This window comes from Chionomys nivalis, chromosome 17 (genome assembly GCF_950005125.1).
Source record: "Chionomys nivalis chromosome 17, mChiNiv1.1, whole genome shotgun sequence".
NCBI lineage: Eukaryota > Metazoa > Chordata > Mammalia > Rodentia > Cricetidae > Chionomys > Chionomys nivalis.
This window is the reverse complement of record NC_080102.1, coordinates 58,469,985-58,497,434: the sequence shown is the minus strand read 5'-3', so window position 1 is coordinate 58,497,434 and position 27,450 is coordinate 58,469,985. Positions and strand designations below refer to the sequence as shown.

At 54.9% G+C, this 27,450-nt stretch overlaps 1 protein-coding gene across 1 annotated transcript; it reads left to right on the top strand.

Annotated features, from left to right (window-relative positions):
- On the top strand, positions 1-26,791 carry Fignl2 (fidgetin like 2). Its single transcript, XM_057792727.1, has 2 exons — positions 1-156; positions 23,116-26,791. The coding sequence occupies exon 2, from the start codon at positions 23,127-23,129 to the stop codon at positions 25,074-25,076; it is 1,950 nt and encodes a 649-aa protein (XP_057648710.1). The 5' UTR covers positions 1-156; positions 23,116-23,126; the 3' UTR covers positions 25,077-26,791.
- Positions 26,792-27,450: the final 659 nt, after the last annotated feature.

Below are 27,450 nucleotides of genomic sequence, written 5' to 3'. Positions count from 1 at the left end.
CCGCAGCAGCCGCAGCAGCAGCGGCCCCAGGATGGTGAGCGCCGCTGACCCCCAGCCCTGGCCCGTCGCCCCCGACCCGCGCTCCCGCCCCGGTCCTTGGGCCGGACGCCCCCCCAGGCCTCGCACACTCACCTAGGACCCGGCCGGGATGCCGAGGTACGCGTCGCAGGCCCGGGCGGGGGCAGGCGCGGGAGCGCGCGGGCCGGCCGGGGGTCAGGGGGTGGCGACTGTGCGGTCCGATGTCCGGAGCTTTGTCCGCGGGCGCGGGGCCGTGCGAGGCCCGGGAAGGGCGGGGGGCCGAGGGGCAGGGGGTCTAACTAGGCGGAGGTCGGAGGGCAAGGCCGGGAGAGACTTAAGCGGGTGCGTGGGAGCCCAGGGTCATTTTCCGGGAGGAAGGGGGCGACCAGGGATGGGATCGCCGTTCGGCCGCCGACGGGCACCCGCTTCGCCTCCCGGTCTGGAGCGTGGTGGTGGTGGTAGCGAGCGGCGGGCACTGGGGAGTCTGTGGGCTCGGGGAGACGGAGCCAGGATTTGCGGGTTCGGGTCCCAGAAGGATCGGGCGGCTGGAGCCCGAGGGCCGGCCCGCAGGCCCCTCCCACTCCGTCAGGTCTTTGTCCAGCGGCCCCTGTGTGTGCGGGAGGGGGTGGGGGCTGGGTTACTGGCCTGGAGATTCCCCAGCATCGTGACGGGGCAGTGACAGGAGACTGAGGCCATTTCTATCCCTGCGCCCTTAACGCACTCGCCTTTCGCCTTTCGTTTCTGTTCAGTCCGGGACTGCAGTCCCAGCTCAAAGTTGGGGTGTTGCACGAAGCTGCACTTACTTTCACCCGTGGGCCATTGGTTACCCTGAGCCCCCCCGAGTTCCCAGTTCTAGCTAGAACCCCTTAAACTTCCCCACTCCTAGAGCCCTCTTCTGGTCTATGCAGAGATTCCCAATTCCACACCCCCGTAGATTGTTGGGAGGGCACACAGTAAGACCTTAATAGATATTGGCTCCCTCCCGGACCTTTCTGGTCCAGTGGTTCCTGCTGGCCTGTGGAGCGTTCTGCGCCGGGGAGAGCGAGAGCAGCCTGGAGCCTGCGCCCCGCGGCGGCCCGGAGTGCAGGGGTGGGTGGGCGGGTGGGTGGGCTGTTAAAGGGATGGTCACTAAATCAGGATTAGGCCATGGGGCTGTCAGGCTGCCGGCCCAGTCTCCATGGATACCTAATTTGGAGGAGAATAGAGGACCGAAGAATGTTTGTGTTGTCCTCATGGCAGTAGAGGCTCAGTCCCGCAGCCAGGAGTGGGGGGTCTGCTCCCATCCCTCCCAGTTCTGGGTTTACAGTCTGGGGACTTCTCTGTGTCCTGGGGTTTGACACCTTCGTCAGAGAGTCACTCTGTATTTGGAGTGGTCCTGGAGACCCCTGACTGCATGCGGGAGTTGCGAACCCTCCCAGTGTCACATCCGAAACCCCTGAGCATCCTTTAGGAACCTCGGGTACCCCAGAACCTCTAGGTCGGGTTTGAACGGCGTTCTCTAATGGACTTTAGCCCTTTGCCCCCAGGGACAGCCGTAATGCCCAGCAAGGGGTTGTCGAGCTGCAGCGCCCCATGATGATAGCAGGTCTTCGGCGCCCCGAGCTGCGGGCAGGGGGCGGGGCGGTACTTTCTCCAGTCGCCCGAAGAAAGGGGAGGATCTTACTTGGACGGCCCTGGAGGACTGTGTGACAGGCCTCGTAAATCCCCCTTACCCATATTTAACACCATTTCATTTATTTCCACTTGATTCCATTGGTCTGCGCAGCAGCCAGAAGCGATCCTCATTGCCCTTGATTCCATTGGTGCCCGCAGCAGCCAGAAGCGACCCACACGCCCTTGCTGTACTGTCTTCTGGGGGAAGCCCCTTTTGAGTCAACGGAAATTGTAATGCAGGATTGGAGTTGTTCCTGGAAGGTGCAGTCCTCAGGACTTCTCAGTCTCCCGAGGAGGAGGAGAGGGAGGGGCCCGAGTGACACAGGGATGATGCGATGGGCCTCCAAGGTCCTGCATAGTCTTTGGCTCTGGTGAAGAGAGTAGCCAGATTAAAGATCACCTAGTTAGACAACTCCAGTACACAACCCAGATCAAGGCAGGAAAAGGGAGGGAAGAGAGAGGAACCCAGGCACCGGTGTGGTGTTCCAGCGTCCATTCCTGCCTCCCTCCTGGTCATCCATGGCCACAGCTTTTTATGGATCAGGAGCCTCTCCCCTCCCCTGCCTGTCTGCAGCTTTATTGCTGAATCTCAGGCTCTCCACGCAATTTCACGCCTCTCTGCCTCTGCTCCTGCTGTTCCTTCAGCCAAATGCCTTCTCCATTGTCCCGGTCTTACCACAACCTCCTCATTCTTCAAGGCCCAGCTAGGATGCCACATACCCCCCCCCCCAGTGTAGCCTCCCTAGAGTCCCCAGCTCTTGTCACTTGTCCCTCCCTCCACAGCCTCCTTGCCCTGCACCTGTGCCTTCCTTCCATTGTGGATGGATCCCAACTAGTCATTGCTCCAGGAGGCAGCAAACGCACTATGGCCCCTGCCCCACAGTGGACTTTTTTTTTTTTTTTTTGACCTTTTGGATGTCTGTGTGGGTGAGGAAAAGGAGTTTTGTGACGAATTTAACCAGGTGGTCTGCAGATCCTGGACTCTTGTCATTCCTCCTGGGTGGTGGGAACCCCTGGGTGGCTTTGCTTCTCCTTTCTTCCTCTCCTATCCCCCTCCTCCTCCTTGATGACCCTTCTCACCCCCCAAGTCCCGGGAGGACTTTGCCCCTTCCCTTCCCCATAGACCAGCATTCCTTCCCTGTCACTATCACCCTGTTAAACAGAGAGACCAGTCAGATCCGTATGGGGCACATTAACAATTGCTTATTATCTGGCCGGACTCCCCCACTCCTCACCACTGGTCCCTACTGCTGCTACCCTGCGTCCTGAGGAGTCCTTCCCTCCCTTCCCCCATCACTGGTCTTGGAAGAGATCAGGGTACAGGTTGGCTGGCTGCCCTTTCCCTCCCTGACCCCTCTAGCTGAATTTTGCCTCTTCTCGCCTTGACACTCAATGACTTCATCACCTTACTTAATGGAAACCAGGCTCCACGCAGGAACCTGGCTCAGGAGAGTCCCAGGGCTGCATCCTGGAAGGTGACCAAGGACCAAGGCCCGGCATACCTTTTGTCTGTTGCCTTGAGCACTCTTGCCTGCCAGGGGATGGAAATCAGAGGCAGGGGTGAGCCGTATTCACCTGAAATCCTAGTCCTAGTTTACCCTGCTGTCTCCTGGGAGTTAGAGGTCTTAAGAGCTGTGTGACACCAAATTTTAGGGCTTTCCCTGCAAAGAATCAAGAAATAGGACCAGAGCAGCGATAGACATGAGGGTTCACAATCTAACCCCGGCACTAACGAGGCTGAGACGATTACCATGAGTTCAAAAGTAGCCTGGGTTACATAGTTACATATCATTGTGGGTCACAGAGTGAGACCTTGTCTCAAAACCCAGCATCACCACTGCCAAAAATGGGCCAGGATGTAGCTCAGTGGTACAGTGTTTGATGATACCACCCACCCCCAAAAGACAACAAACCAAACAACAAGAAATCTAATGGTGTTTCCTGGGGCCACCGCTGAGCTGCAGAGGGGCAGTGGGCGAGTAGGGCTTATGCTTAAAAACATGCACCCACAGAGTCTAGCTAGAGGAGCCGGGCCTTCAGGATGACCGCTTCTGGGGGGTCCCCGGACTGGAGATAGCTCAGGAGTAGATGCTGGTTAGACTCTACAGGTCCTGGGTTGGATTCTTGGCCACTGGTGGAGGGGGCAGAGCCAGCAAACTGTGGGTCTCTACTCTTTGTTTACAGAGTCCTCAGGGAGGATAGTGAAGGTGTCCTCAGGAAAATGCATTGTCATTACCTGACATTATCATACTTCATCTTCCCCTTTAAGATCTTCCCCTTGGTGGCTGGAGAGATGGCTCAGAGGAATAGAGCACTGGCTGCTCTTCCAGAGGTCCTGAGTTCAATTCCCAGCAACCACATGGTGGCTCACAACCATCTGTAATTAGATCTGGTGTCCTCTTCTGTACTGCAGGATACATGAAGGAAGAAACCTATATACATAATAAATAAAAATCTTTAAAAAAAAAAAAAGATCTTCCCCTTTAAGAGCTCTTGGATCCTGAGGCTTCTCCAGTCCAACCCCTCTGGGGCTCTGAGGCCAGGGTCTGGCCTGCAGCCTAGGTCTTCTGACATCCTTGCTGGGTTTGTTACTGGCAGGGGACTGTGTGAGCCACAGGGCAGGCATGGGGATTGCCGGGACAGTTTTCAGGTTTGAGGGGTCACATTGCTCCCCATCTCGTACTGTGTGGCTTGGGAAGAAGCTAATGGGAGATTTTTATTGCTTAAGGGTCCGCTTGTCTTCAGGAAGAAGAGGCAGAGAGAAAGCGGGCAGCAAACTCCGGTAGCACTTGGGAAGCATTCGGTTTCCCTTGGGTCTTGGGTCGTGAGCCGAGAATGGCATCTGTGCTTGAACAAGCAGCGCAGTAAGAAGTGAATGAGGCCAGAACAAGGGGACAGAGCTCTAGTCATGAATGACCCAGTCCATGAGGGCTGTGGTTACAGTGAAGGCGATGTTCTGCTGACTGGTGCGGTTTGGCACCTTGCTGCCCTCCAGTTCCGAACTGTGGCAGCTTTAGACTCCAGCTGTTAACTGTAGGTGGGCAGGAGTTCCTAATGAAAAGTTGGGCCCAAGTTCACCCCTATTTCATTTTTATTAATGTATTCATTGCAGTACTGTAGCTTGGACGTGGGCCTCGCACATGCTGGAGCGGAAGTCTGTCCTCACAGCCCGACCTTAGTTTGTGTTGTTAGTCCCGGACCCTACTCTAAGGGCAAGCCTCGGGTTGTAGGGACTCTGCCTGTGTAACCCTGGGCAAGTGACATCTGCTGTGGTCTGTGTCGTACTCTCAGGTTATTTGTGAGCTGGGGACAAGAGCCCCACGATGGAGATGCGGGCGCTGGTTTCGGTTTGCCTCTTTGTCTATGCACTAATCTCTCAGTGCCTCGGAGCCCAGGCACTCCAAGAACCACCTCCCAGGGCAGGAGGAAGAAGATGCTGACCGATGTTCTGGCCCCACAAGACTTGCCTGCACCACCTCTGAAACTCCAGAGGCAGCATCAGGATAGAGAACATGGCTCAGGAAATAGGCAGGCAGGGAGCCAGCATGGCTCCCGCAGGAAATGGACTGACAGAAGCCTGCCTTCTTTTACCTCATTCAGTGTCTGGCACCCTTAGACTAGTGACAAGATTAGTCATTGACACAAGGAAGAAACTACATTTCACTTTTGGCCCCTGGATGGATCCCTGCCTTCTGTGGTGACCCCGCACTGCAGTGTCCTAGGTGTTCTCATCCATGGCTTCAAAGAATGCCAGCTACTGTCCCTGACATTTCTCCCCTACAAACTGGGCTTCATGCCTGGAGTTAGAGTCAGTCTCTCTCAAGACTTTTTTTACATTTATTTATTTGTTGATTGTGTGCATGTGCCTCTGCAAATGTGTGAAAGTCCGGAGACAGCTTGGGGAAGTTGGTTCTTTTCCCGCCCCGTGCAGGTTCCAGGATCAAACTCAGATGATCAGGCGGGGCAGCAAACACTCTTGCCCACTGAACCATCTCGCTAGTGAGGCTGTCTTAACAAAGCCTCACAGTGTGTGTGTGTTGGGGGAGTGTCAGCCCAGTGCTGCTTGCCACAGGCATCTAACGTGAATAGTGGTCATGGAGCCTTGGTATCGGGTAGCCATTCATCCATCCAATAATTATTTTTTCTTTTAATGTGGTATCATCTTCAAGGAACTTAAAAGATGCTCAAGCCGGGCAATGGTGGCGCATGCCTTTAATCCCAGCACTCGGGAGGCAGAGGCAGGCGGATCTCTGTGAGTTCGAGACCAGCCTGGTCTACAGAGCTAGTTCCAGGACAGGCTCCAAAGCCACAGAGAAACCCTGTCTCGAAAAACCAAAAAAAAAAAAAAAAAAAAAAAAAAAAAAGATGCTCAAGACAAGCAAAGAGGCAAAAGGACAGGCTTTGGTCCCAACACTGCCTGAGTGGAAGGGGACCTCTGAGGTGTGGCCACACAGAGCTGTGCAGGGTGGTTGAGGAGAGGCTGTGAGGGAGGCCAGCTATCTGAGCAGGACTCTTGTGAAGGGGCTTGTCCTGGGAGACTGTGTCAGTGGGAATCAGCAGGCAACTGGGACAAGGGTCACTCTTCAGGCTCGTCTTCCTGAAGTGTTGAGTTCTTCTTGACCCTTGGATGCTTAAGAGTCTGAGGTGGTGTTTAGTCCCTGAGGTCATAGGGGGAACCCCCCAAAAACCCAGTGGTCACAGAACACCTCCCACCCCAACCCCTTGCACTCCATGGTTCCGTCCCCACCGGTCTGCAGGTTGGCGTTCGCTGGGTACGGTGTGCGCTCTGACTCTGGCCACCAGGAGAAGAACCTGCCTCTCCCACCTCACTCTGTAGAGACAGTGGCTCAAAGATGGTTTTGCTCCTCGTAATGACCAGAAGTTAGGGGATTTGGTAGAAATGTATTTGAGCTTCCTGTGGTTGAGAAGTTCAAGGGCATAGGGCTGGTCTCTGGCAAGGGCGTTTGTACTGGTCATGAGCTGGTGGGAGGGCACATGAGCACTAGGCGGAGACAGAACTGGCCCGTTCTCACAGTGCAGCCCAGGCTAGCCTTGAACTCACAGAGATCTTCCTACCTCTGCCTTATGAATGCTAGAATTAAAGGTGTGAACCACCATGCTCAGACCCTGCTCCTTTTGTGGGAAATAGCGCTGGAGAGTGAACTGGGACCTTATGCATGACCGGTGGGCACTCTACTGCTGACTCATGTCCTGGCCGGACACGAATCCATTCATTAGAGCAGAACCTTCATGGTCCAGCCACCTCTTTAAAGGATGGGGTCTCGGTCTGATTCTTTGTCTTTGTCTCCGTCTCCTGCTTTCTGTTAATTAATTAATTAATTAATTTATTGAGACCGGGTTTCACTGTGTAACCAAGCCTGGCCTGTGCTGGCTCACTGTTTAGCACTGACTGGACTCAAGTTTCTAGCAATGCTACCTTAGTTTCCCAAGTGACTTTGGATGTCACACCTGGCTTCAGCCTGAGTTTTAGCAAGGAGCCCAGACAGAAAGCACCAGGCCCTTGCTCTAGGGGCGTCCTTTTCAGTGGCCATGTCCTTTGGGGACGGCACCCTTCTGTCTTGTTTCTCTGTTGCCACACTCTCTTCGGGCCTGAGATTTAGACCTTCAGCCCCTTCATCAAGAAAGATGGAACTTTGTCAGTGGGTTACTGGGGGCGAGGGAATCTAGGGATTCAGCTTGGGACCCACCCATGTGGGAACTGCAGGGGGTACCCCAGAGGAGCATTGATGTCCTGTGTCCCTGTTGGTGGGGGCACAGCATTTCCAGGGGTTCTGGAACTTTCAGCTTCACCTTCCATGAACCTTTGCCGTTTTCCCAAAGAGTGGGGAACGGTGGTGCCTTTCCTCTGAGCCTGACAGTGAGTCTGGCTGCCGCCATGGAGTTAACACTGCCGCCGGGGCTCCTCAGACCTGGGCACAAGGACAGCTCTAGAGGGTGCTGAGCTGAGACTTTGCAATATGGGGAGAGGCTCTAGGGAGACTTGCTAATGGTGAGGGAGGCCAATAGGAGGCGGAATCAATTGATACTCTTCTTAACTGTTAAATCAAATGGCATCCCTTGGGCCCCCTGTTCTTGCCTGGTGACTTAGACAAGGGAACAGTGCCTCGTTTTCCTTCTCCGTCACATGGGAGTGCCTCTCGTGGACTGTTGTGAATATTAAATATCGGGCGTGTATGAAGTGGGTAATATGTTGAGAACCCCACCGGGGCAAGCAGAGGGGAATCCGTGGCTATTCAGCCTTTGCTTAGCATCCGCCCCCAGGTTTTCCTGTTCTCTTTGTCCCTGTGGCCCTGCAGCTGTGGGAACCCCCCCTTGAGGACAGGTGGACCGGCCAGGCTGCATAGCTGAGTGACTCAGCCCAGCACCCCAGGGCTGGGGAGAGGCTGGGAGGGCTGTTCGCCTGGGGATTTGGAGGTGGGCTGCCTGGGCCTGTTTCCTCATCTTTGGTGAGGCAGGCACTGTGGGGCATGTCTCTCATCCACCACCATGCACAGGAATGGGACACATTTGAGACCAGGGAGAAAGGGTCAACCAGACTTTAAACCTTTTGGAGGCCGCACACCCTCACACCAACCCAAGGCAACTAGATTCTAGGGCAACATGGAGCCTTGGAGGAGACACTGGGCTTCTGCCCCAAGGCTTGTGTCTCAGGACCTCTAGGAAGTTCATAAATAGGTCAGTTTTCCAATTCTCCTCTTTCCCTTCTTACAGTTTTATTTATACAATAAAAAGTATTTTTGAGAACAGTTCACAGGCTTGCCAGCTGCGAAAAGGGCCGCTGGCTTAAATCTGGCCAAGATCCCCGACAGCTCCGGTCTCCTGCCCCCTGCCCATCCGGCACTAAGTCCTGAAGGCAGGTGAACCGTAGGTGCAGGCTCACAAGAGGCAGACTCTGCTCGAGAGCAGTGACCCCAGCTTGGCAAAGCAGCAGGTGACAGCCTCCTCTTCCAGCACCTGTGTCAGCCCCACAGGTGCCTCATCCCCACAGCCCGGTGCCACCTGCAGAAAGGGAGAGGGGCTGAGCCCTAAAGGGCAGCTGATTTGAGGTGGGACAGCACAGGGTTCAACCAGGAGAAACCAAACTATCTCCAGAAGGTTGTTACAGAGGCTGTAGGTGTGGTTCAGTGTGGATTGTGGGCTTTTTCTGGAATGCTTTTGCTGGGTGATTGAGGCCGCTGTTCTAAAATTATTGGGGAGCATTATGGATATACCCCTTGCTGGAAGGCTTTGGTTCGAGATCCCATTTGTGTCTGGGGAGGTGGTGATGGAGGGGAAGGATAAGGGTGAGTGTGGGGGACAGCAGCGTGGGGTGCTCTGCCAGGCAGCTTGCCTTAGGGGATTCACACAGGCGTGTTGAGCAGGGACTGATGACTGCTGTCAGTAAGCATCAAAACGGTGGCCAGTGAAGCAGGGTCCAGGCATGGCGTCCTCCAGTGTGGACCACGGGAAGGTGCTGAGGCAGAAGGCCCAGACAAAGCATGTCAGAGTGAGCACGGGTAGCTCAGAGAACGGACGGCTGGGACTGGAGAGATGACAGAGAGAAGGCTGAGGCTGGGTAGGACAGCGATCTCCCAGCCAGGGCCACTTGACGGGATCCTGTCTATTCCTTGTTAGAACTGGCTTTGAGGGGGAGGCGCCCCCCCGTAGTTAGACAGAAGAAGGGCCGGAGAGTGGAGGCAGAGGGTTCAAACGTGGGGCCAACTGTGGAGGGCCATCTCAGAGACCGTCGGTGGAACCAGGTGATTCATGACATAGGCTGTGGCTTCTGAGTAGTGACGGCCTTAGGTGCACAGACGTACTCTGGAGGGAGAAAGTGAAATGTGTCCGGGTCATATGGAGTCCAAGGTCTCTGGACATCCAGGCAGGCCCTATAGATTCTCATCTGATTCTTGACTCCTCAGGTCCCAGGGATGGTGAAAAGGGAAGGTCAGGATGGTTAGATCTGGTCAGTGGACTCTCAGGAGGCCATCTTGCCTAGGCAGCTCCACAGTGACAGAAAGGGGGTCATGAGTCCTGGGGCTTCTAACAGACAGAGGAGAGGCTGGTGGAAGATGTCCTAGGACACAGGCTAGAGGGGCAGGGCTGGCTCGGACAGCCTGGGGAGCCTGTGTGCTCAGGGCTGCAGGCTGTGCTCCCAGGGCCCAGCAGGCGGTTCTTAAGTTGTGCTTTTCTCAGTAGTCACCCTTCAGACCTGTTAGGGTTCTGTTTGTTTGTTTTTGTTCTTTTCTGCTGGGAAAGCAGTTCCTCTCCAGGGCTCTTCCAGGCCTCTGAGGAGCTGGTTCGAACCTGCCCTGCCCTGATTGCTGCCTGCTCAATCCCAGTTCCCACCAGCATGCCTTGAAAGTGTTTGGGGCCCACAGGCGCCCTGCCCTCTCTGCCAGTTCACACTGGAGGAGAGGTCAGAGATCCAGACACGTGCCATTCATCCCATAGGCTTGTGCTCACCCTCTGCAACAGATAAACCGTGGGAAGGACGACGGGCGGTGACCCCTCCCCCACAATCATCCTCTGGGCCTCCTAGAATGGCCTTAGAAACCCCTAGCCCTGGTCGCTCTTCTGTTGGTTGTTTAATACCTGCCTTCCCCAGGACCATGGTGGGTCTAAACTGTGCTGTGCGGGGACTCTGAGAACAGCGGGTGATGAGGAGGGAAAAGGGGAGGAGGGTGTCCTGCTGTAGGTTTATACCGCAGTCCCCCTCTATGGTGGCTCCCAGAGGTGTGCAATGACCTCTGCTGGCTCCCACTGTCCTTCAGATTTGATGAGGATGTGTGGTGTGTGTGTGTGTGTTGGGGGGTCTTTTTAGTCATTGGAAAGCACACTGGTTTGTATTAGCTCCTTTCTTTGCCTTCCTCGGGGACCAGGGATAATTCCTGGCTGACTGCAAGTGTAGCTCAAGGGTAGTGTGGTAGGATGGGCTGTCCTGCCCTCCAAACTGTTCCCAGCCCAGGACTCACTTCTCCTGAGCCAGGGAACATGTGTGCCCATTCTTCTAGCCCATCCCTACCAGGCAAGAGGCAAACACAGGTCGGCTCTGGTGACCCCTCTAAGGCCCCTGACTCATCACCCAGAGTCTGAAATGGTAAGGCTTTGTGTAAGAGAGAATGCTGGTTAACCAGGATGATGTTACTCAAAACACAGGGGTCCTATCTAGTCTGGTTCCTTCTCCTTGGCGTCCACAGGGAGACGGTTCATAGAAGGATACAACCCTGACAGCCCTGTCCTAGCAGCAAGATGGAGTGGTGGGAGGGTAGGGCTTAGGGCATTCCTCAGCAGGGACAGTAAGTACCTGGAGTTAGGAAAGCTGGGTTGGGGAGCAGCTGGAAAAGGGGGGCGGGAGGGAGAGGGCTTTTGAGCTGGAAAAGTGACTAAGTAAGGCCTGACAGCCTCAGGGCAGCCCCAGAGAGTAGAGCCCTGATCTACTGAGGTGGACACAGGTTGTGGAGCCTGGAAGAGTTATCCCCAAAGGCAGCCAGGTCACAGAAGGCACTGGCGGGTCCCTGAGTTCCTGGGGAGGAATGAGTTGGATCGACATTGTCAGCTTTGTGTGCTGTCCAGCTTCAGGCTCCTCAGAGTGTGGGGAGGGGGTCTGGGGGTCACCCTGGCCTCCAGCTTCAGGCTCCTCAGAGTGTGGGGAGGGGGTCTGGGAGACTCCCTGACCTCCAGCTTCAGGCTCTTCAGAGTGTGGGGAAGGGGTCTGGGGGTCACCCTGGCCTCCCAGGGTTGTAGACAGACTGTTTGATCAGTGAGTGTGCAAATTGGGATTTTATGGATTGCTTATTCACTGCTGGAGCCCAGGCCCCCAAATTCCTCTGAGCCCCAGAATGTGGAGCCTCTTCCTGGGAGTTCCCCAAAGGCCCCGCCCTCCTGCTGTGGCTCTTCCCGAGGCCCCAGGCTTTGTCAGTGGAGGCCAGAGCGGTTCAAATGTGCTAATACACTCCCTGGGGACTGTTGGACAGTGGGACTTACTTGTCAGAGCTGTGATTGGTCAAAGACCTTGAGAGGGGGTTTGTAGAAGCAGCTGTGTGTGTGTGTGTGTGTGTGTGTGTGTGTGTAAGTGAGGGGGTTGGGGAATGTCCACCCTGCTCAGACCACTGAATAGAGACAAAGGGTATTCAGCTAGCCTGGAACAAGGATTAAGCTCAGAACAAGTTCTGCCCTTACCTGGTTCAGATGATGAGGGAGCTCACTTTACAGCTCCACCTGGTGGAGGCTAGTGAGTGAGTGTGTGTGTGTGTGTGTGTGTGTGTGTGTGTGTGTGTGTCCATGTGAAGGGCGGGACTGGGTTGCATCTGTTGGAATAATCCAGCTAAGATTATCTTCCCCTAAGAGTCTCCATTGCTTCTCCCCACTCCCTCACTCCCTGGTGGAGATTAACATCAGCCCAAGCATGGCCGGGCAGCGAGGCCGGGCATGGACTGTCCAGGCATTAGGGGACACAGCTGTGACCCCCCAGACTCTGTTGTCATTTGGCAGTGCTTTCACTGTGGTCACATTTCTCCCCCTCTGCCGGCCCCCATCTGTCCTTGGGCTTGGATGAGGATGAGGATGGTGAGCAGGGTGGGGGAGGGGTGCTTAGGAGCCAGTGGGGGTGGGAAGCACAGCCAGTCTAAGGACCAGATGACAAACTGCCCTGTCCTACCTTGTGTCCTGCTCTTAGGTCTGCCCCTCCTCTTCTTGGGCAGACCAGACAGGCTGGGGGGAGGGGCTGCCCCCGTGGGGTTGAGGCCATCTCAGGGAAGCTGCGGTCCAGAGTGATTGCAAAATCACCAGGGAGGCTGAAGGGACAGCCTGTGTCCTGAGGAAGGCCACCTGAGGCCAGAGGAGCTGCCTGCTACAATGGTCCCACAAAGCTCAGGCTACAGAACAGAGCAGTCTGGTCCAGAACTTTCGTTGGTGGTGTCCTGTATGGAGCTGATATCATACATGACTGTCGAGTGCTTGGAATGTAGCCAGTGCTGCTGGGGAACACACTGTAACTTTATTACGTTTTAATGGATTTACATATAAACAGTTCCCTGTGGCTGGTGGCTGCTTTTTGGATAGTGTGGGATTAGAAGCGGTGGGCACTAAATGAAGTGCTTGGGAACAGATGGCATCCCTGCCTCGTTCTGGCTGGGGAGCGAGGCAGGACCCTTCCTGTCACATAGTACTCCTGGGGCACCACGTGGGTATGCTGTATGTGTTCTCTGTGACTAGAGACCCTGCTTGGATCAAACAGCCAGAGCAGGAAAGGGTTGGCTATATACCTATAGATGTGGGAGGCTGGAGGGACTTCAGTGGGTTGCCAGCCTGACCAGGCTTCCTGGAGGAAGGGGTAGGGTGAAATTAGACTGGACGGAGTGGGCAGTCAGGGCATGGGCAGGAGGCTGGGCCTTGGAGCCTAGTCCTGGAGACTCAGTGACGCTGATCCAGAGCAAGGCCACCAGGACCAAGGCTGGAGCAGGGAGCAGGGATGGAAGCATGGGCCGAGTCCCACTGCTCTTAACAACGGTTACAACCTTGGGAGAGTCCTGTCCCCATCCTCCATACGATGGAAGAGCAGGGACTGTTGGTGGGCACTGAGAAGGAAGGGCCGATGATAACTAAAAGTTCTGCAAATCCTACCAGCCCAGGAAAAGTGGGAGGCTTACTCCTCAAGGGTGCAAGTCCCTGACCTGGCCTCTTAACAGGACAACAGATGGTCACAGCTTGGCTGTGGCCCTGACCGAGGACACAGACAGGGATTCTTTGCTGCCCCCTCCCCCCCAGTTCGTATGTGTGCACACATGGCCCAGATGGGGGCCACTTGGCCAGTGTTGCTCAGGCTGACCTCCTGCTGTTTGGCATTTGACATATGAGGAGACCAGGGGCAGTACCCCCCACACCCCCACCCCAAAGAGGAGCCAGGCTGGCGGGGAGGCCTCACTACCTCCAGGAAGCAGGGTCCCAAGGGCCCTGATCTCTTTACCATGTGTCCATGGCCTTTGATGGGAATTCCATTGCCCCCTTTGTCTTCCCTTGGAAGTCTGTGGGAGGGGAACAGAAGAGAGACAAGAGAAAAGAGGTTGGTGGGTCCTGGGGACCTGGGATGAATGGATGCCATTGGGCTCCAGTCTTCGCCTGACCATCCACCACCCCTACCCACCCAATCCATCTATCTATCTATCCATCCATCCATCCACCCACCCACCCACCCATCCATCCACCCCCCGCATCCACCCATCCACCCATCCACCCACCCACCCATCCATCCATCCATCCATCCATCCATCCTAAAACCTATCAAGAACTTGCTGTGTGCCAGGCACTGTCTTAGCTGCTCGGGAAAGAACAGTGAAGAACAAAAACTCCCTGTTCTCATGGGGCTTTTTAGTGATTCCTCAGAGGAAAGCAACAGATAGCTCATATAGGACGAGCGCTGGCAAGAATATCAGGATGAGGGGACAGTATGTGAAGTGAGGTGACAGCTGAGCCGTGAGGGTGCTCCCAACACCACTGTGGGAGAATGAGTACCTTAGGGTGGGAGGATCAGCAGGTGAGGGTGAAGACAGGCGAGGAGGGGGAGCCATCCAAACTTAGGGGTAGCCGGGCGGTGGTGGCGCACGCCTTTAATCCCAGCACTTGGGAGGCAGAGGCAGGCGGATCTCTGTGAGTTCGAGACCAGCCTGGTCTACAGAGCTAGTTCCAGGACAGGCTCCAAAACCACAGAGAAACCCTGTCTCAAAAAACCGAAAAAAAAAAAAAATCAAACTTAGGGGTAAAAGGACTGGGGTGATGGCTCAGCCATGCAATTGTGAGGACTTGCGTTCTGTTACCCACAAAAGAGCCAAATGCATTAGTGCAGAGAGGAATCCCAGCCCAGGGAGGCGGAGGCGGATGGATGCTGGAAGCTCATTGGCCAGCTAGCCTAGCCAAATCAACCATCTTTAGGTTCATCAAGAGATGCTGTCTCAAAAAGTAAGGTGGAGAGCAATTGAGATAGACACTCAACATCAGCCTCTGGCCTCCACACACACAACCATACATGCGTGCTCACCTCTTGCGCACACACAAATCAAAGAAGACAAAAAGCTTTTCTGGAAGAATGACACAAGCAGACTCGTTTCCGAGCCTCTCGATGGCTAGAGGAGCACAGAGTAGGCGCAGTGTGGTCTCGGGGCTGAGGGGGAGATGTCTTGGGGGGTGCTGGAAAGGGCTGTCATCTGCACACATCCTGAAGCCAGAGCCAGCTGGTGCATTGCGAAGGAGTGGATGATGACGGGTGGCATCTGCCTGAGCGAGCTGAAGCGAGCTCAGAGTGTGTGGGATGGGGTGGTAGCCAGAGTTTGATCTGGAGACATGTTTTTGTTTTTGTCCTGGAGTTTTGAGGCAAAGTTTCATGCAGGATGGCTTCAAACTCGTGATTTTGGTGAGGAACTCCTGAAGCTCCTGCCTCCAGGTTCCAAGTGCTGACATTACACAGGCGTATGCTACCATGCTCAGATTTGAGTTTGAGCCGTGTTCATGGTGGCAGCTGGACTGGAGGCCACATGTGTCAGCCATGGTGGAGCACAGTTAGGAAACCAAGGTGGCAAGACCCTGCCTAGGTAGCATCTACACACACGTGATGGTCAAGTTTTTGAGCCTGGCTGTAATCATCCAAAGACCTGCATGAAGAGAGAAGTCAGAGCCCAGGCCTGTGATTGTGTGGAGGCTGGCGTGTGGCCCGGAGGGCAGCTAGAGAGCCTCTGGCCTGGCGTCTAGGTCAGCAGAGACGGACGAGGACACCATTGAGTAGCGTGCTGGGCCTGAACACAGAGCTGGACCAGTTTGAAGATGAAACGGGAGGAGAGGCATCAGAAATTCTAATCTGGGCAACTTTTAAGCAGTTGGTTCTGGAAAAGTCTTAAAAAGCAGGCACAGGGAAATCAGAGCTTATTCCACTGGGAAAAATCACAGCCTATTGTGGGCTGATGAGGACACAGTGGAGAGGAGGAAATAGTTCTGCAGGAGAGGAGGGAAACCGGGGCAATGCCACCGGGTGTTAAGAGGAGGATCAGGGCCCAAGAGGAAGCCACACACCACTTATCTGCCCGTTGGCCCTGGGTTCTTGTGTCCATGAAGACTTTATCCAGCCTCCCCAAGGAGGTAAGGGGTTAGCAGTGGGGGGCCTGGGAAGACACAGGGCTCACCGTGGATCCTGATAGGCCTAGAAGACTTAATAAGAGACAGGACATGGCAGGTGTCGTGAGCCAAAAGCCTGCCTGATGTTCTGAGTGAGCTGGGCTGATTTTTCTAGATATCGGGGGAGGAACGGTGGCTTGCATTGTCTTATTAGGCTGGTGCCCTTTAGCAGAGAGGCCTTTGCTCTTCACAGACAATTACCAGAGGATAAGCAACACGGATAGAGGCAAACAGAGAATCTGTCCAGAACAGAGCTTTGCGACTGCACACTCCTCTCTCCTTCATTCATGTCAGCCAGCCCTGTGCTTGTTTCTTGTACCCGCTGCAGTGCCATGATCTTTACTGTGGCTCTGAGCCAGGAGAATAGCTAGGAACAGCTGGGGAGGGCGGTCCCTGCTCCCCTGCTCCCACAGAACACTGCTCCTCAGCTGGCAAACCAACCTTGCCACGGTAGGCGCAGAGGGAACACGGTGGTTCCAAAGGAAGAGACGTCCCCTTCTAGGGTGGGCCACACCTCAGTGGTATTGCTCTAGCCTCTGCAAATGACTGCTTCCGTAGGTGGAGGGGACTAAATGAGAGGACTGGACACTGTGCGGCTCAGCACACTTCTTCCTTTTTTTCTTTTTCTTTCTTTTTTTTTTTAAATATTTATTTATTTATTATGTATACAATATTCTGTTGTGTGTATGCCTGAAGGCCAGAAGAGGGCGCCAGTCCTCATTACAGATGGTTGTGAGCCACCATGTGGTTGCTGGGAATTGAACTCAGGACCTTTGGAAGAGCAGGCAGTGCTCTTAACCGCTGAGCCATCTCTCCAGCCCCCCCTTTTTTCTTATCTTGGGCCTGGAGTCTGTGCCAAGGCTCCAGTCTTTGCAGACCCATTTTGGGTGATGTCCACAGCCCCAGATATAGCCTTGGCTGTCTCTGAGCTTCCAGAATAAATCTTTTCTTCTTTCCCCGCCCCATCCCTTTCTTTGCTATTCAAACAAACAGAAAACCAACCTGGCAGGGCTGAAGAGATGGCTCAGTGGTTAAGAACATATATTACTGTTACAGAGGGCCTAAGATTGGTTCCTGTACAAGGCTTTTTCTTTTGGGTCACCAACCAGCTCCCAAATCATGACGCTAGTTTTGAATGCTTGGCTTTAGCTTACCTCTTTTCTGGCTAGCTCTTTTAACTGAAATTAACCTGTTTCTCTTCTTTCATCTACCTTTTGCCTTTCGGCTTATTACCTTTCTTACCTCTGCATACCTTACTTTCACTGTTTTTTTGTTTTGTTTTGTTTGTTTTTTTTTTTATTTTTTTTTGTTTTTTTTTGTTTTTCGAGACAGGGTTTCTCTGTGGTTTTGGAGCCTGTCCTGGAACTAGCTCTGTAGACCAGGCTGGTCTCGAACTCACAGAGATCCGCCTGCCTCTGCCTCCCAAGTGCTGGGATTAAAGGCGTGCGCCACCACCGCCCAGCGCTTACTTTCACTGTTTATATTGTCTGTCTGTCTGGCAATAGTTGCCTGGCTTCTTGTCCCAGGTGTCTTCTCCTTCTTCTCCCGTCAGCCCCCACCTATCCTTTCTCTGCCTACCCATTAGCTGTTCAGCTCTTTATTAGATCAGTCAAGTGCCTTAGGCAGGCAAAGTGAAACAAATATAAGAACACACCTTTACACAGTTAAGGCAATATTCTGTAGCATAAACAAATGTAATGAATACATCTTTGCCTGGTTAAGATAACTACAATAGGTTCCTAGTACCCATGTTGGGTGGTTTATAAGTCTGGCGCCAGGGGATATTACGCCCTCTTCTGGCATCTACTGGTACTTGCATTCACGTGCACATAGCACCACAAAGAAACACACACAATTTAAAAAAAAAAATTTTTTTTTGAGACAGGGTTTCTCTATAGCTTTGGAGCCTGTCTTGGAACTAGCTCTTGTAGGCCAGGCTGGCCTCTAACTCACAGAGATCCACCTGCCTCTGTCTCCCGAGTGCTGAAGTTAAAGGTGTGTGCCACCACCGCCCAGCTTTTAACCTAATTTTTAATTGACAACAAAAACTTGAATGTTTTCGATGAATATACTGTTATAAGGCTAAGTCACACAGTTCTGCACATTGCTCCACATGGTTATTTGTTGCGAGAACACTTAGTTTGCAGCAGTTTTAAGTACACAGTGCTGTGTTCACCGCAGTCATTGGGCTGGACACAGCCCTTGCCCCGCCCTCCTAACTCAAATGCTGTTTTTTTTTTTTTGTCATCCCTCCCCATCCCTTCTTCCTCCTTTGTGGCTTCCTCCCTTTCTTCCTGACCACACTCAGCTTCTCAAAGCTGTAAACTTGGGTCACAGTTTGACCCAGTTCTGCCTGTCTATCAGCTGTCACACGGTTGGCGACACTCTGAAAGTCACAAGATAGTATGCTTAGTAAATATGGACCATGGTCGCTTTCCTGGCAACTTCTGCTAATTCCTAGACATGCACTGAGCCCCAGCCATACCAGGTTCTGTGGCAGGCCTCCGAGCATCCCCTAAGCAGGAGGATCTCTCTGTCCTGGGGTCTATTCTCTGGCTTGGAGCATGAGAGAGAGGTTTCTATGTGGTAACTGCAAGGACGGAGCAAGTGCCCAGTCCTCCAGGTCCCCATGTCTCTGTCTCTCTTTCCGTTTCCAGTGGCTGGGGGTTGGCATGAGGGAGAGGGTCCAGAGCAGTGAGGCCCGTTCAGGCTCTGCCAGGGACTGTGGACCCCTGGGACCTGAGTTGTAAGCAGTAGACAAAAAGCCTATGACAAAAGGCCTGTGGGAGCCTGTGTGAATAGATTAATGAGATCTCCATACGGAGGCCCCACAATGAGATTCTCCACTTGGTCCTTTTGTCCCAGGCTGAGATAATGGAGCTGGAGGAGGCTTGCCCAGAAGGGAGCATGAGCCCTCCTCCACTACAGCTGAGTGGGGGCCAGATGTCCCTTCTCTACTATGCCCCCCCCCCCATGGGTAATGGAATCTGGAATCAGAATTTCTGAGGTCTTAAGGGGCTCTGGGAACGGAGAGAGGCGTTGACACTGTGTGAGTGCTGTCCGTGCCCATCTGACTGACCATGCAGCCTAATTTCTGAGAACCTTAGGATTGTAGTGAAATGTCTGGGCTTCTCCCGTGGAACCGATAGTTACTGACAGAGTGTAAAGAATAGCAAGGTGGGGCGTCTGGCTGGTGGCCACACAGTGACAGCGTGGGGTCTGCTGGTTACGCTGTCAAAGCACAGGGCACTCTTAGGCAAGGAGGCAGTGCAGCACTAAGGCTGGTTGTGAAGGCTGAATCAATCTTTGCAATTCCAGGCTTCCTCCAATGAGAAGTGGGGCTGTGTGTGTGTGTGTGTGTGTGTGTGTGTGTGTAGTTCAGAGTCCCAGCTACCACTAGGGCAAGCCACAAAACCCAAACTAAGGACTGTTTGCCAGCTCTGGTCCACACGCTGTTGTGTGTGACTGCGTATCCACAGGGAAAGGGACAGCTTTCTCTGGGCTGCTTGGCCAGAGAATACAAATCCCCATGAAGTATGAAGACCAAATCCACAGTTCTGGAAGACAGCTATGTGTACAGGAAGATACAAAGGATTGAAGGGCTTGAAGGTGGGCACTGCAGGGAGATGTCGAGGGCCAGAGTTTGACTCCTATCTGTTGTGTATCTTGGAGAGAGGCAGGGCTCTCCCTGCATCTCTGTCTCATGTAGGTTGGAGCACCAGCATGGGGGAAGCACAGAGTGGGGTCTATAAAGTGGCGGGAGGACCATCCTGTCCTGTCCTGCTGGCAGGAGTCTTCCAGTCAGCTCCTTGCCCCAGCCCCCAGGTCACCACTAAGCCGGAGAGGGGTACTACTTGGGGCCTGTAGTTTGTACTGCCTTTCAACGTCATTGTAAATCCTCCATCCTCTACCTGTTATGTATTATGCCCTTTAATCTGGAGAAAATGAGGTTCCATAAGGTTGGGTCGTCTGCTCAGGATCCCCTGTAAGTGTCTAGTTGTGACTCTGAAACAGGTCTCCCTGATTCAGGGCTCTGCTCTTGCCAAAGTCCTGGTGTTCCTCATCCCTGGCTCTGCCGACCCTGGGACTATAGATAGGATAGAGTGAGTTGGAAGGGGGGAGGTTGGCTGTGTAGGGGTGTTAAGGGTTGGTAGGGAGCAGGGAGTTAGTGATCGCTATCCATACGAAGGCTGGTGTGGCTCGGTCTGGGAGGGAGCTCCTAGAACTACTCCTGTGTACAGCCCAGACACTCTTGCTGTACTAAAGCTGTGTACTCCTGCAGTCTGCTGTGTCTCCGGGATCCTTTTTGCTACCACTTTCAACCTGAAAGCAGATCCTCGAGCCTGGCCTCCCTCCCTTTTTCATTTGGGCCCAGGCCTCAGACTAAATTCAGACCCAGACCAGATCCTGTCCATCTCCAGGCTCGAGGGAAGTGCAATGTTCCAGTATTCAGCAAAGCCCAAGTTGCCAGAGACGTGGCTCCTTGCCTACCTGCTAGCCTAGAGGACATGTGGCAGGATCACGTTCACCACACGTAGGCAGCAGTCCCCAAAATAAGGGGACAGAGCAAGGCTGGCAGTTAGTGGGGACCCAGGGCCAAGGGAGATCATTTTGGATTTGTGAAGAGAGTTACGTTCCCAATGGGAGGAGCTTGTGCACAACACGGAGGTGGGTAGACCACCAGACCTTTGGCTTACAAGGTGTATACAGCTGCAGGCAAGGGGGAAAACGGGGGCAGTGGCTTCATTTTTCTTTTTCCTGGCTAAAACGGAAAAAAAAAGATCTGAAGTATCCGAGGAGACAGGCCAGTGATTAAGAAGTACGGGGTGATGCCAGGCATCGGTCTCTACCACAGAGGGCTGATTTCTGCAGAAGAGAGCGGGAGTCAGGCTGGGAGGGCAGGTCAGAGTGTCCGATGAGTGACTCCCAGTGGTACCTGGTGAGGTCTCAGTCAAGATTGCCTGGCAAGGGAGAAGGAAGCTCACGGGGACAAGTCCAGGTCCAGACCTATTGTGCCCTTCCTCCCCTGTAGGGTCACTGCGCTCAAGGGAGACACAGTCCTCAAGTGTTCTCTGTATTGATAATCTGGGAGCCAGGGCACAGGTGATAGGAAGTGGATAAGTTGTGAGTTGGTGTCCCAGGAAACTGCCCCTCTGTCACCAGGTAATGGTTCTCATCTTTGAAAACCCTTAGCAGGGGCTGGGACTCGGAACACAGATCCCCCACCTCTATGTTTGTTCTTCCTTCCAGATGCTGGTATCTTCCAGAACTATAACCCTCCTTTCAGGTACTAGTGCATAGCTCATGCTTTTTCTAGGTGGACCAGCAGGTCTTTGGCTACTGATTGATAGAGATGTAGATAAAAGTGAAAATGGGGCCCATTTCATTTTCCAAGAATAACCAGCCGCTGCCAGTATGGTGGCTGTGCACTACCAGAGGAAACACTGCTTTCAGCCTCCCGCACACACACACCGTCACGACTCTAGAAACTGCATTTCTCGGTCCTCTCTATAGGCTCAGTTTTGTAGGTATACAGTACAAGAGCCTGATACAGCTCTGTAAGTTGTGATATGTCTCCAGCAGGTGGCAGTACAGTGCGCCAAGGAGGCCGGCTGTGGTTTGTTTTGCTTTGCACTGCTAAAGTTGGTATTAAACTCCAAGGCTCCTTCTGAGTGCAAAGAATGCAGGTGTGCATAATTGCAGAACTGTGTCCGGCTAGCCCCGGCGTTCTGAGTATACTGTTTCTGTCATCTGGGATGCACTGCTCCCTGTGACTGTTCAAGATACCACAGAGACACTAGCTCTTCGGTGAGTCCTCAGCCAGGAGAGGCATGTCCTCCTGAGCTCCAGGGCCCCAGGCAAGCCCCTCTATTACTTCACAAAGGATGGTATTTACTTGACTTCTCTCCAGCTGGCTGAGCCATCTTAGCCATCCTTATTTGCTCAATACAGTTTTTGCGGAGAAGTTAGAAGTAATGCTCCATAGTGCTTACCTGGCCTGCAGGAGCCTTGGGTTCAGTCCCCTGTGCAGCAATGTGTGCATGCTCTCTCTCTCTCTCTCTCACACACACACACACACACACACACACGAGCACCAATACAAAGTTTGCCTAAGGAAGAACCTGCTATTTTATAACTCCATCAAAAGCTTGGGCTATCTGGGGATGCCACGGACTCACTTCATTTAGTCTTTGAAGTTTTATTGTTGGGCTATGCTGGCTTATGGGAACCGTGTGGCAAGACAAAACTGTTTCTCAGGCTCTGAATCTCTTACTACTTCAGGATTCATGCCTTGATGGGTGTCAGAGGACAGTTTAGGGAACGGCCTTGGACTGTTTTTGCTGTTGATGGCACAGAGACACTGTGACAGCTCATAGACCTGCTCCGTGGCCCCCCATACCAGAAACTTTTGTTCCTTTTGAGAACTGGTAATTTGCAAATTGAGTGTGATCGTACCTCCCTCTTTATTTGATGACTGGGACACTGAGAACAAATTAACGTTCACTTTTTAAGCCCCTCCAGTGCTGATCCCAGGTCCCTGAGCATGGTAGGCAGGCACTTAGCTAGCCCTGGGATGCCGCTGAAAGTCACCTGCATGCTCCATATTACCCCATGCACTTCAGCAAATTATCTGCTCGTTCCACACAATGTTTGTAAGGTGAATAGGCATGTTCTAGTTGGCAGGGTTCTAGTTTCTTTAGGCAGAGGCCCAAAGAAATCAAATAGCAAGGAAATAAGTGTTGTTGGGTTAGCCACTGTGGTTTACAGGGTGGATGGGCAGGATCACACTCCAGGGCACTTCTGACCTCAGGCCCAAAGTGGACTTTGGGTCTCAGTGAAGGCCAAGGTGAACAGAGAATCTTGGAATGCCAACTTGTTGGACCTCCTTGCCAGGAGCTCTGGACCTGCCTCACTAATCCTTACAAACTCTGACACCCCTGCCGTGGCCCACACATAGTGGGTGAACGACAAGTATTGGTCACTCCCGAGTCTCGTGGTTTAGCTCTTCCAGTCTGGTCCTTTCCTCTGCTGGGTCCCAGTAATGAGCTTTGTTCCCTAGGAGGCACAGCTGCTGTGGGGAAGACTGATGTTGTCCCACGTGTGCAGTTAGGGCTAACCATGGCACTTCTGGGTTCCTCTTGGTGCCAAGGAAACTGTTTCAAACAAACAAACAAACAAACAAACAAACAAAAAGGTCCAGAAGGTTGGGAGGGAGAGCCTGTCAATGGGTCCCCAGAGCCACTGCAGGAGCTGACCAGTCACTGCTCTTCTTGCCTGCAGTTCTGACGAAGATGCACTGGACACCAGAACACGCCCAGCCCCTCAACCAGTGGCCAGAGCAGCACCTGGACGTCTCCTCCACTACCCCATCGCCGGCCCACAAGTTGGAGATGCCTCCAGGGGGTCGCCAGCGCTGCCACTACGCTTGGGCACACGATGACATCTCCGCCCTCACTGCCTCCAACCTCCTCAAGCGCTACGCTGAGAAGTACTCCGGAGTCCTGGACTCGCCCTACGAGCGCCCGGGCCTGGCCAGCTACAGTGACACCGCCTTCCTCAACGGCGCCAAAGGGGACCCGGAGCCCTGGCCCGGGCCGGAGCCACCTTACCCGTTGGGCTCGCTCCACGAAGGCCTCCCTGGAGCCAAGCCGGCCGGAGGGGGTGGGTCCGCGGGCCTCGGGGGCTCCCCGGTGGTAGCGGGGAACCTGGCTGAGCCATTGTATACCGGCAATGCGTGCGGGGCCCCGTCGGGGGCCACCGAGTACGCGACGAGCTACGGGGGCGGTTACCTGGCGCCCGGCTACTGCGCGCAGACGAGCGCCGCGCTGGCCCCGCCGCCCCCGGCCGCGCTTCTGCAGCCAGCACCGCCGCCCGGCTACGGGCCCTCGGCGCCGCTCTACAACTATCCGGCGGCCGGCTATGCTGCGCAGCCCGGCTTCGGGGCGCTCCCGCCGCCCGCCGCGCCCCCCGCGCCCTACCTGCCGTCCGGCCTGGCGGCGCCCACGCCCCTGCCCGCCCCCGCGCCGCCTCGGCCCGCGCCCTACGGCTTCTCTACCGCCGCCGCCGTCGAGGGCGTGTCGCTGAAGCGCAAGGCCGTCGACGAGGGCGCGGAGGCTCGCTACCGCAAGTACGCTTACGAGCCTGCCAAGGCCCCCGCGGCCGACGGCGCCACCTACCCCGCCGCGGACGACGCCGAGTGTCGGGGCAACGGGTTCCGCGCCAAGCCAGCCGCAGCTACGGAGGAGGGGACCGGCAAGTACGGCGGCGGCGGCGCTCTCAAGGTCCTGGGGTCCCCCGCCTACGGCCCGCACCTCGAGCCCTTTGACAAGTTTCCCCCCGAGCGGGTCCCGGCCACCCGCGGAGGATTCACAGCGCCGTCCGGGGAGCCTCCCAAGGGTGTGGACCCGGGGACCCTGGAGCTGGTGACCAGCAAGATGGTAGACTGCGGGCCCCCGGTGCAATGGGCAGACGTGGCGGGCCAGGGCGCTCTCAAGGCGGCGCTGGAGGAGGAGCTGCTGTGGCCCCTGCTGAGGCCGCCCGCCTGTCCCGGCAGCGCGCGCCCGCCGCGGACCGTGCTGCTCTTCGGGCCCCGCGGCTCCGGCAAAGCGCTGCTGGGTCGCTGCCTCGCCACCCAGCTGGGCGCCACGCTGCTGCGCCTGCGCGGGGCCGGCCTGGCCGCCTCGGGCGCCGTCGAGGGCGCGCGCCTCCTGCAGGCGGCCTTTGCGGCTGCGCGCTGCCGCCCGCCCGCGGTGCTGCTCATCAGCGAGCTGGACGCGCTGCTGCCGGCGCGGGACGACGGGGCCTCGCTGCGGGCGCCTCTGCTGGCCTGCCTGGACGGCGGCTGCGGCGCGCGCCACGATGGCGTGCTGGTGGTGGGTACCACCTCGCGGCCGGCGGCCCTGGACGAGGCGACTCGCCGGCGTTTCGCGCTGCGCTTGTACGTGGCGCTGCCCGACGGTGCCGCGCGCGGGCAGATCCTGCAGAGGGCGCTGGCTCAGCAGGGCTGTGCGCTGAGCGAGCGGGAGCTGGCCGTCCTGGTGCAGGGCACCCAGGGCTTCTCAGGCGGCGAGCTGGGGCAGCTGTGCCAGCAGGCAGCGGCCGAGGTGGGCCTCTCTGGACTGCAGAGGCCCCTTTCCTACAAAGACTTAGAGGCTGCTCTAGCCAAGGTGGGCCCTCGGGCTTCCCCCAAGGAGCTGGACTCTCTAGTGGAGTGGGACAAAATGTATGGCTCCGGACACTGAGGATGGCCGGGGAGAGGCCACCTTCGCCAGAGGGGATTGTCCATGGCCAAAGGAGTGATGAATGTGGGGTGAAAGAGGGGAGGGCTCTGCTGGTGAGTTTGTTTGCATGGGAAGGAAAATGCTTCTGTCAGGCAGATCGATGCCATATGCACCAGTATACTCAGGTTTCTCCTATTTATTGTGGACGGGAAGTTCGCCATAACCGCCGGGCACACCCGACATGAGCTGGCACCAGGGCCTAGGGAGCTCCCGTCCTCTCTCCGTAATCCTTTTGTCTCCTTGTACTCTGAGCGCCACCCTTCTTTTCCCATCCTACCTTTTCTATTTAGGCTTAGTTTCTCCTCGAGGCTTTGTCATTGACCCCTCCCCATACTATCCCTGTACCTTTTTGGCTCCTTCCTCTGGTCCCCTCCTCACGTCCCACTCTCTGAGCTTTTCTGTGTGGCTCCTCTGTGTCTCCTCCCTCCTCACTGCTCCTCATTCACTCTGCAGGGTCTTGGCAGAAGTTCTTTTGGCTAAGAGGTTGAGAAGGGGGGAGGGTAGGGAGCCCCACAACCCCTCAGTATATTATCCACTAGAAATCTTTGGTCTTAGGGGTGGGAACAAGGGAAAAAACACCCAAAGAAGGGTTTTTTGTTGTTGTTGTTCATTTTTGAGGGGAAGTCCCAGAAATTTAGGTTGCTTAATATTTTAGGCCTCTTATTTTTGTAAGATGTGTAGGATTTGCTGTTTTTCGTTTTATTTTGACAACTCAGGAAGAAACTGACCTTAGAAAGAATGTTAGACTTCTGCTCTCCTGTTACCCCTAGGCCCCACCCCAGGGGAGCAGATTCTCCCAGACCAGAGAGACTGGGGCTGATGAGGAAGACCAGACATGAGTCCCAAACTGCTATTGTTGGGGCAGAAGCAGAATGTAACTAAAGGCTTCCTCCCCAGGCCCAGCTTGCAAGGGAGAGATGAGCGGGAGCAGGGCCCTCCAGGGGGCCAGGGAGACTTGCTGCTTCCTTCTGGCCAGTCTCCTGTGGGCAGCAGTCCTCGGCTTCAGGTTCTCTGGGAAACTTAAAGAGGGTTGGGGTACTCTCGCTCATGTCCTGCCTCAGGTGACCCAGTGGAATGTTCTCAGGTTACCTCACTAGACACCTGCTTAGTCAGAGGCTCCCTATACCAGGCTAAGAGGATCCCCCCAGAATGAAGATGGTCTAGCCAGAAGTCTGGCTGGCACAATATTGACTACTAGAAGCCAGGCCTCCTGTTTCTCTGGGAGCTGTCAGGAGGGAGAGCATGGCTCTGGAGACAGTTCTGTGGGGAATGTATTTCCTTGCTCTCCCAGGCTGTGGGGCCTGGAGAGGATGACATGAAGGAGGAATCTATTAGAGCCCTTCTCTTCAAACCCTCTTCCTCCTGCTTGCTCCCTCAGTGGGACTTCAGCTGTTCAGCCCCTCAGACCATTTCACAGTCTTTGGTGCAAAGAAGGAACATTCCCCATCTTTGTCCCACCCTAGCCCCCTGCTTGTCCCTACAGTTCCTAGTTCCTCCTCACTTCCTGGGTGCTGAGGATGGCATGGGAGACGTGGCAGGGGCCAGGTACTGAGGGCAAGCACTAGCCTTGAGTGTGAACGGGAGAGCTGCTGTGTTCCCTTCGTCCTTGTTTCCTCCGAGCCTCTCTCTGGAGCCAGAGGCACTGCTGCCAAAAGATCCTTGGTAGGAACAGGGGATAAGGGAGTTCTCTCAGGTCTGGGGGTGGGGTGGGGGGTAGAGGAGCAGGGAAGTGAAGTTGGGAACCCAGCTGTCCCTTCAAGCAGCAGCACCTCTAGGGGGTTCATGGACCAATCCCCAGGGTCCCTACACTTCCTTTGCTGGGCTCTTTCTGTTTCCAGGTTTGGAAGCTTTGCACAAGAATCAGCCCCCGGCTGCAGCACCTACCTCGTGAGCATGGGGCAGGATGGCAGGGTGGGTCCAGCCCTAGCGATGTTGGGGGCATACCAAAGAATCCAGGGGTGGAGTGCGGGGGTGGGGACAGCGTGCCCTGCAGGGGTGGGCACGTAGACTGCCCACTCCCTCTGCTACTATTGGGTTGGGATCCTCTCCTTCTGCTGTAACCATTTCTACCTCATTTTGCTGTGTGTTGTACATGGACATATTTATCTCCTGTCTGATAATGCTCTGCAGTTGTGGTCTGTCTACCTCAGAAGAGACTGTATTTTAAAAGAAAAAATTACACAGTATTAAAGTATGATGTGTGGTATTCGGAGGATTTCTTGGGGGTAGTGGGATGTGGGGAGCGTTGGCTACTCAGGTTGTTTCTGTCCCTTACTTTGCTGTTGACCCCATGCCCGTGGCTGTCATTTGCTGACCGGAGGTCACACACAGAGCC

What these genes read in the sequence shown, in the direction of transcription:
- Fignl2 (XM_057792727.1), top strand. Translation starts at nt 23,127, where the DNA reads ATGCACTGGACACCAGAACACGCCCAGCCCCTCAACCAGTGGCCAGAG.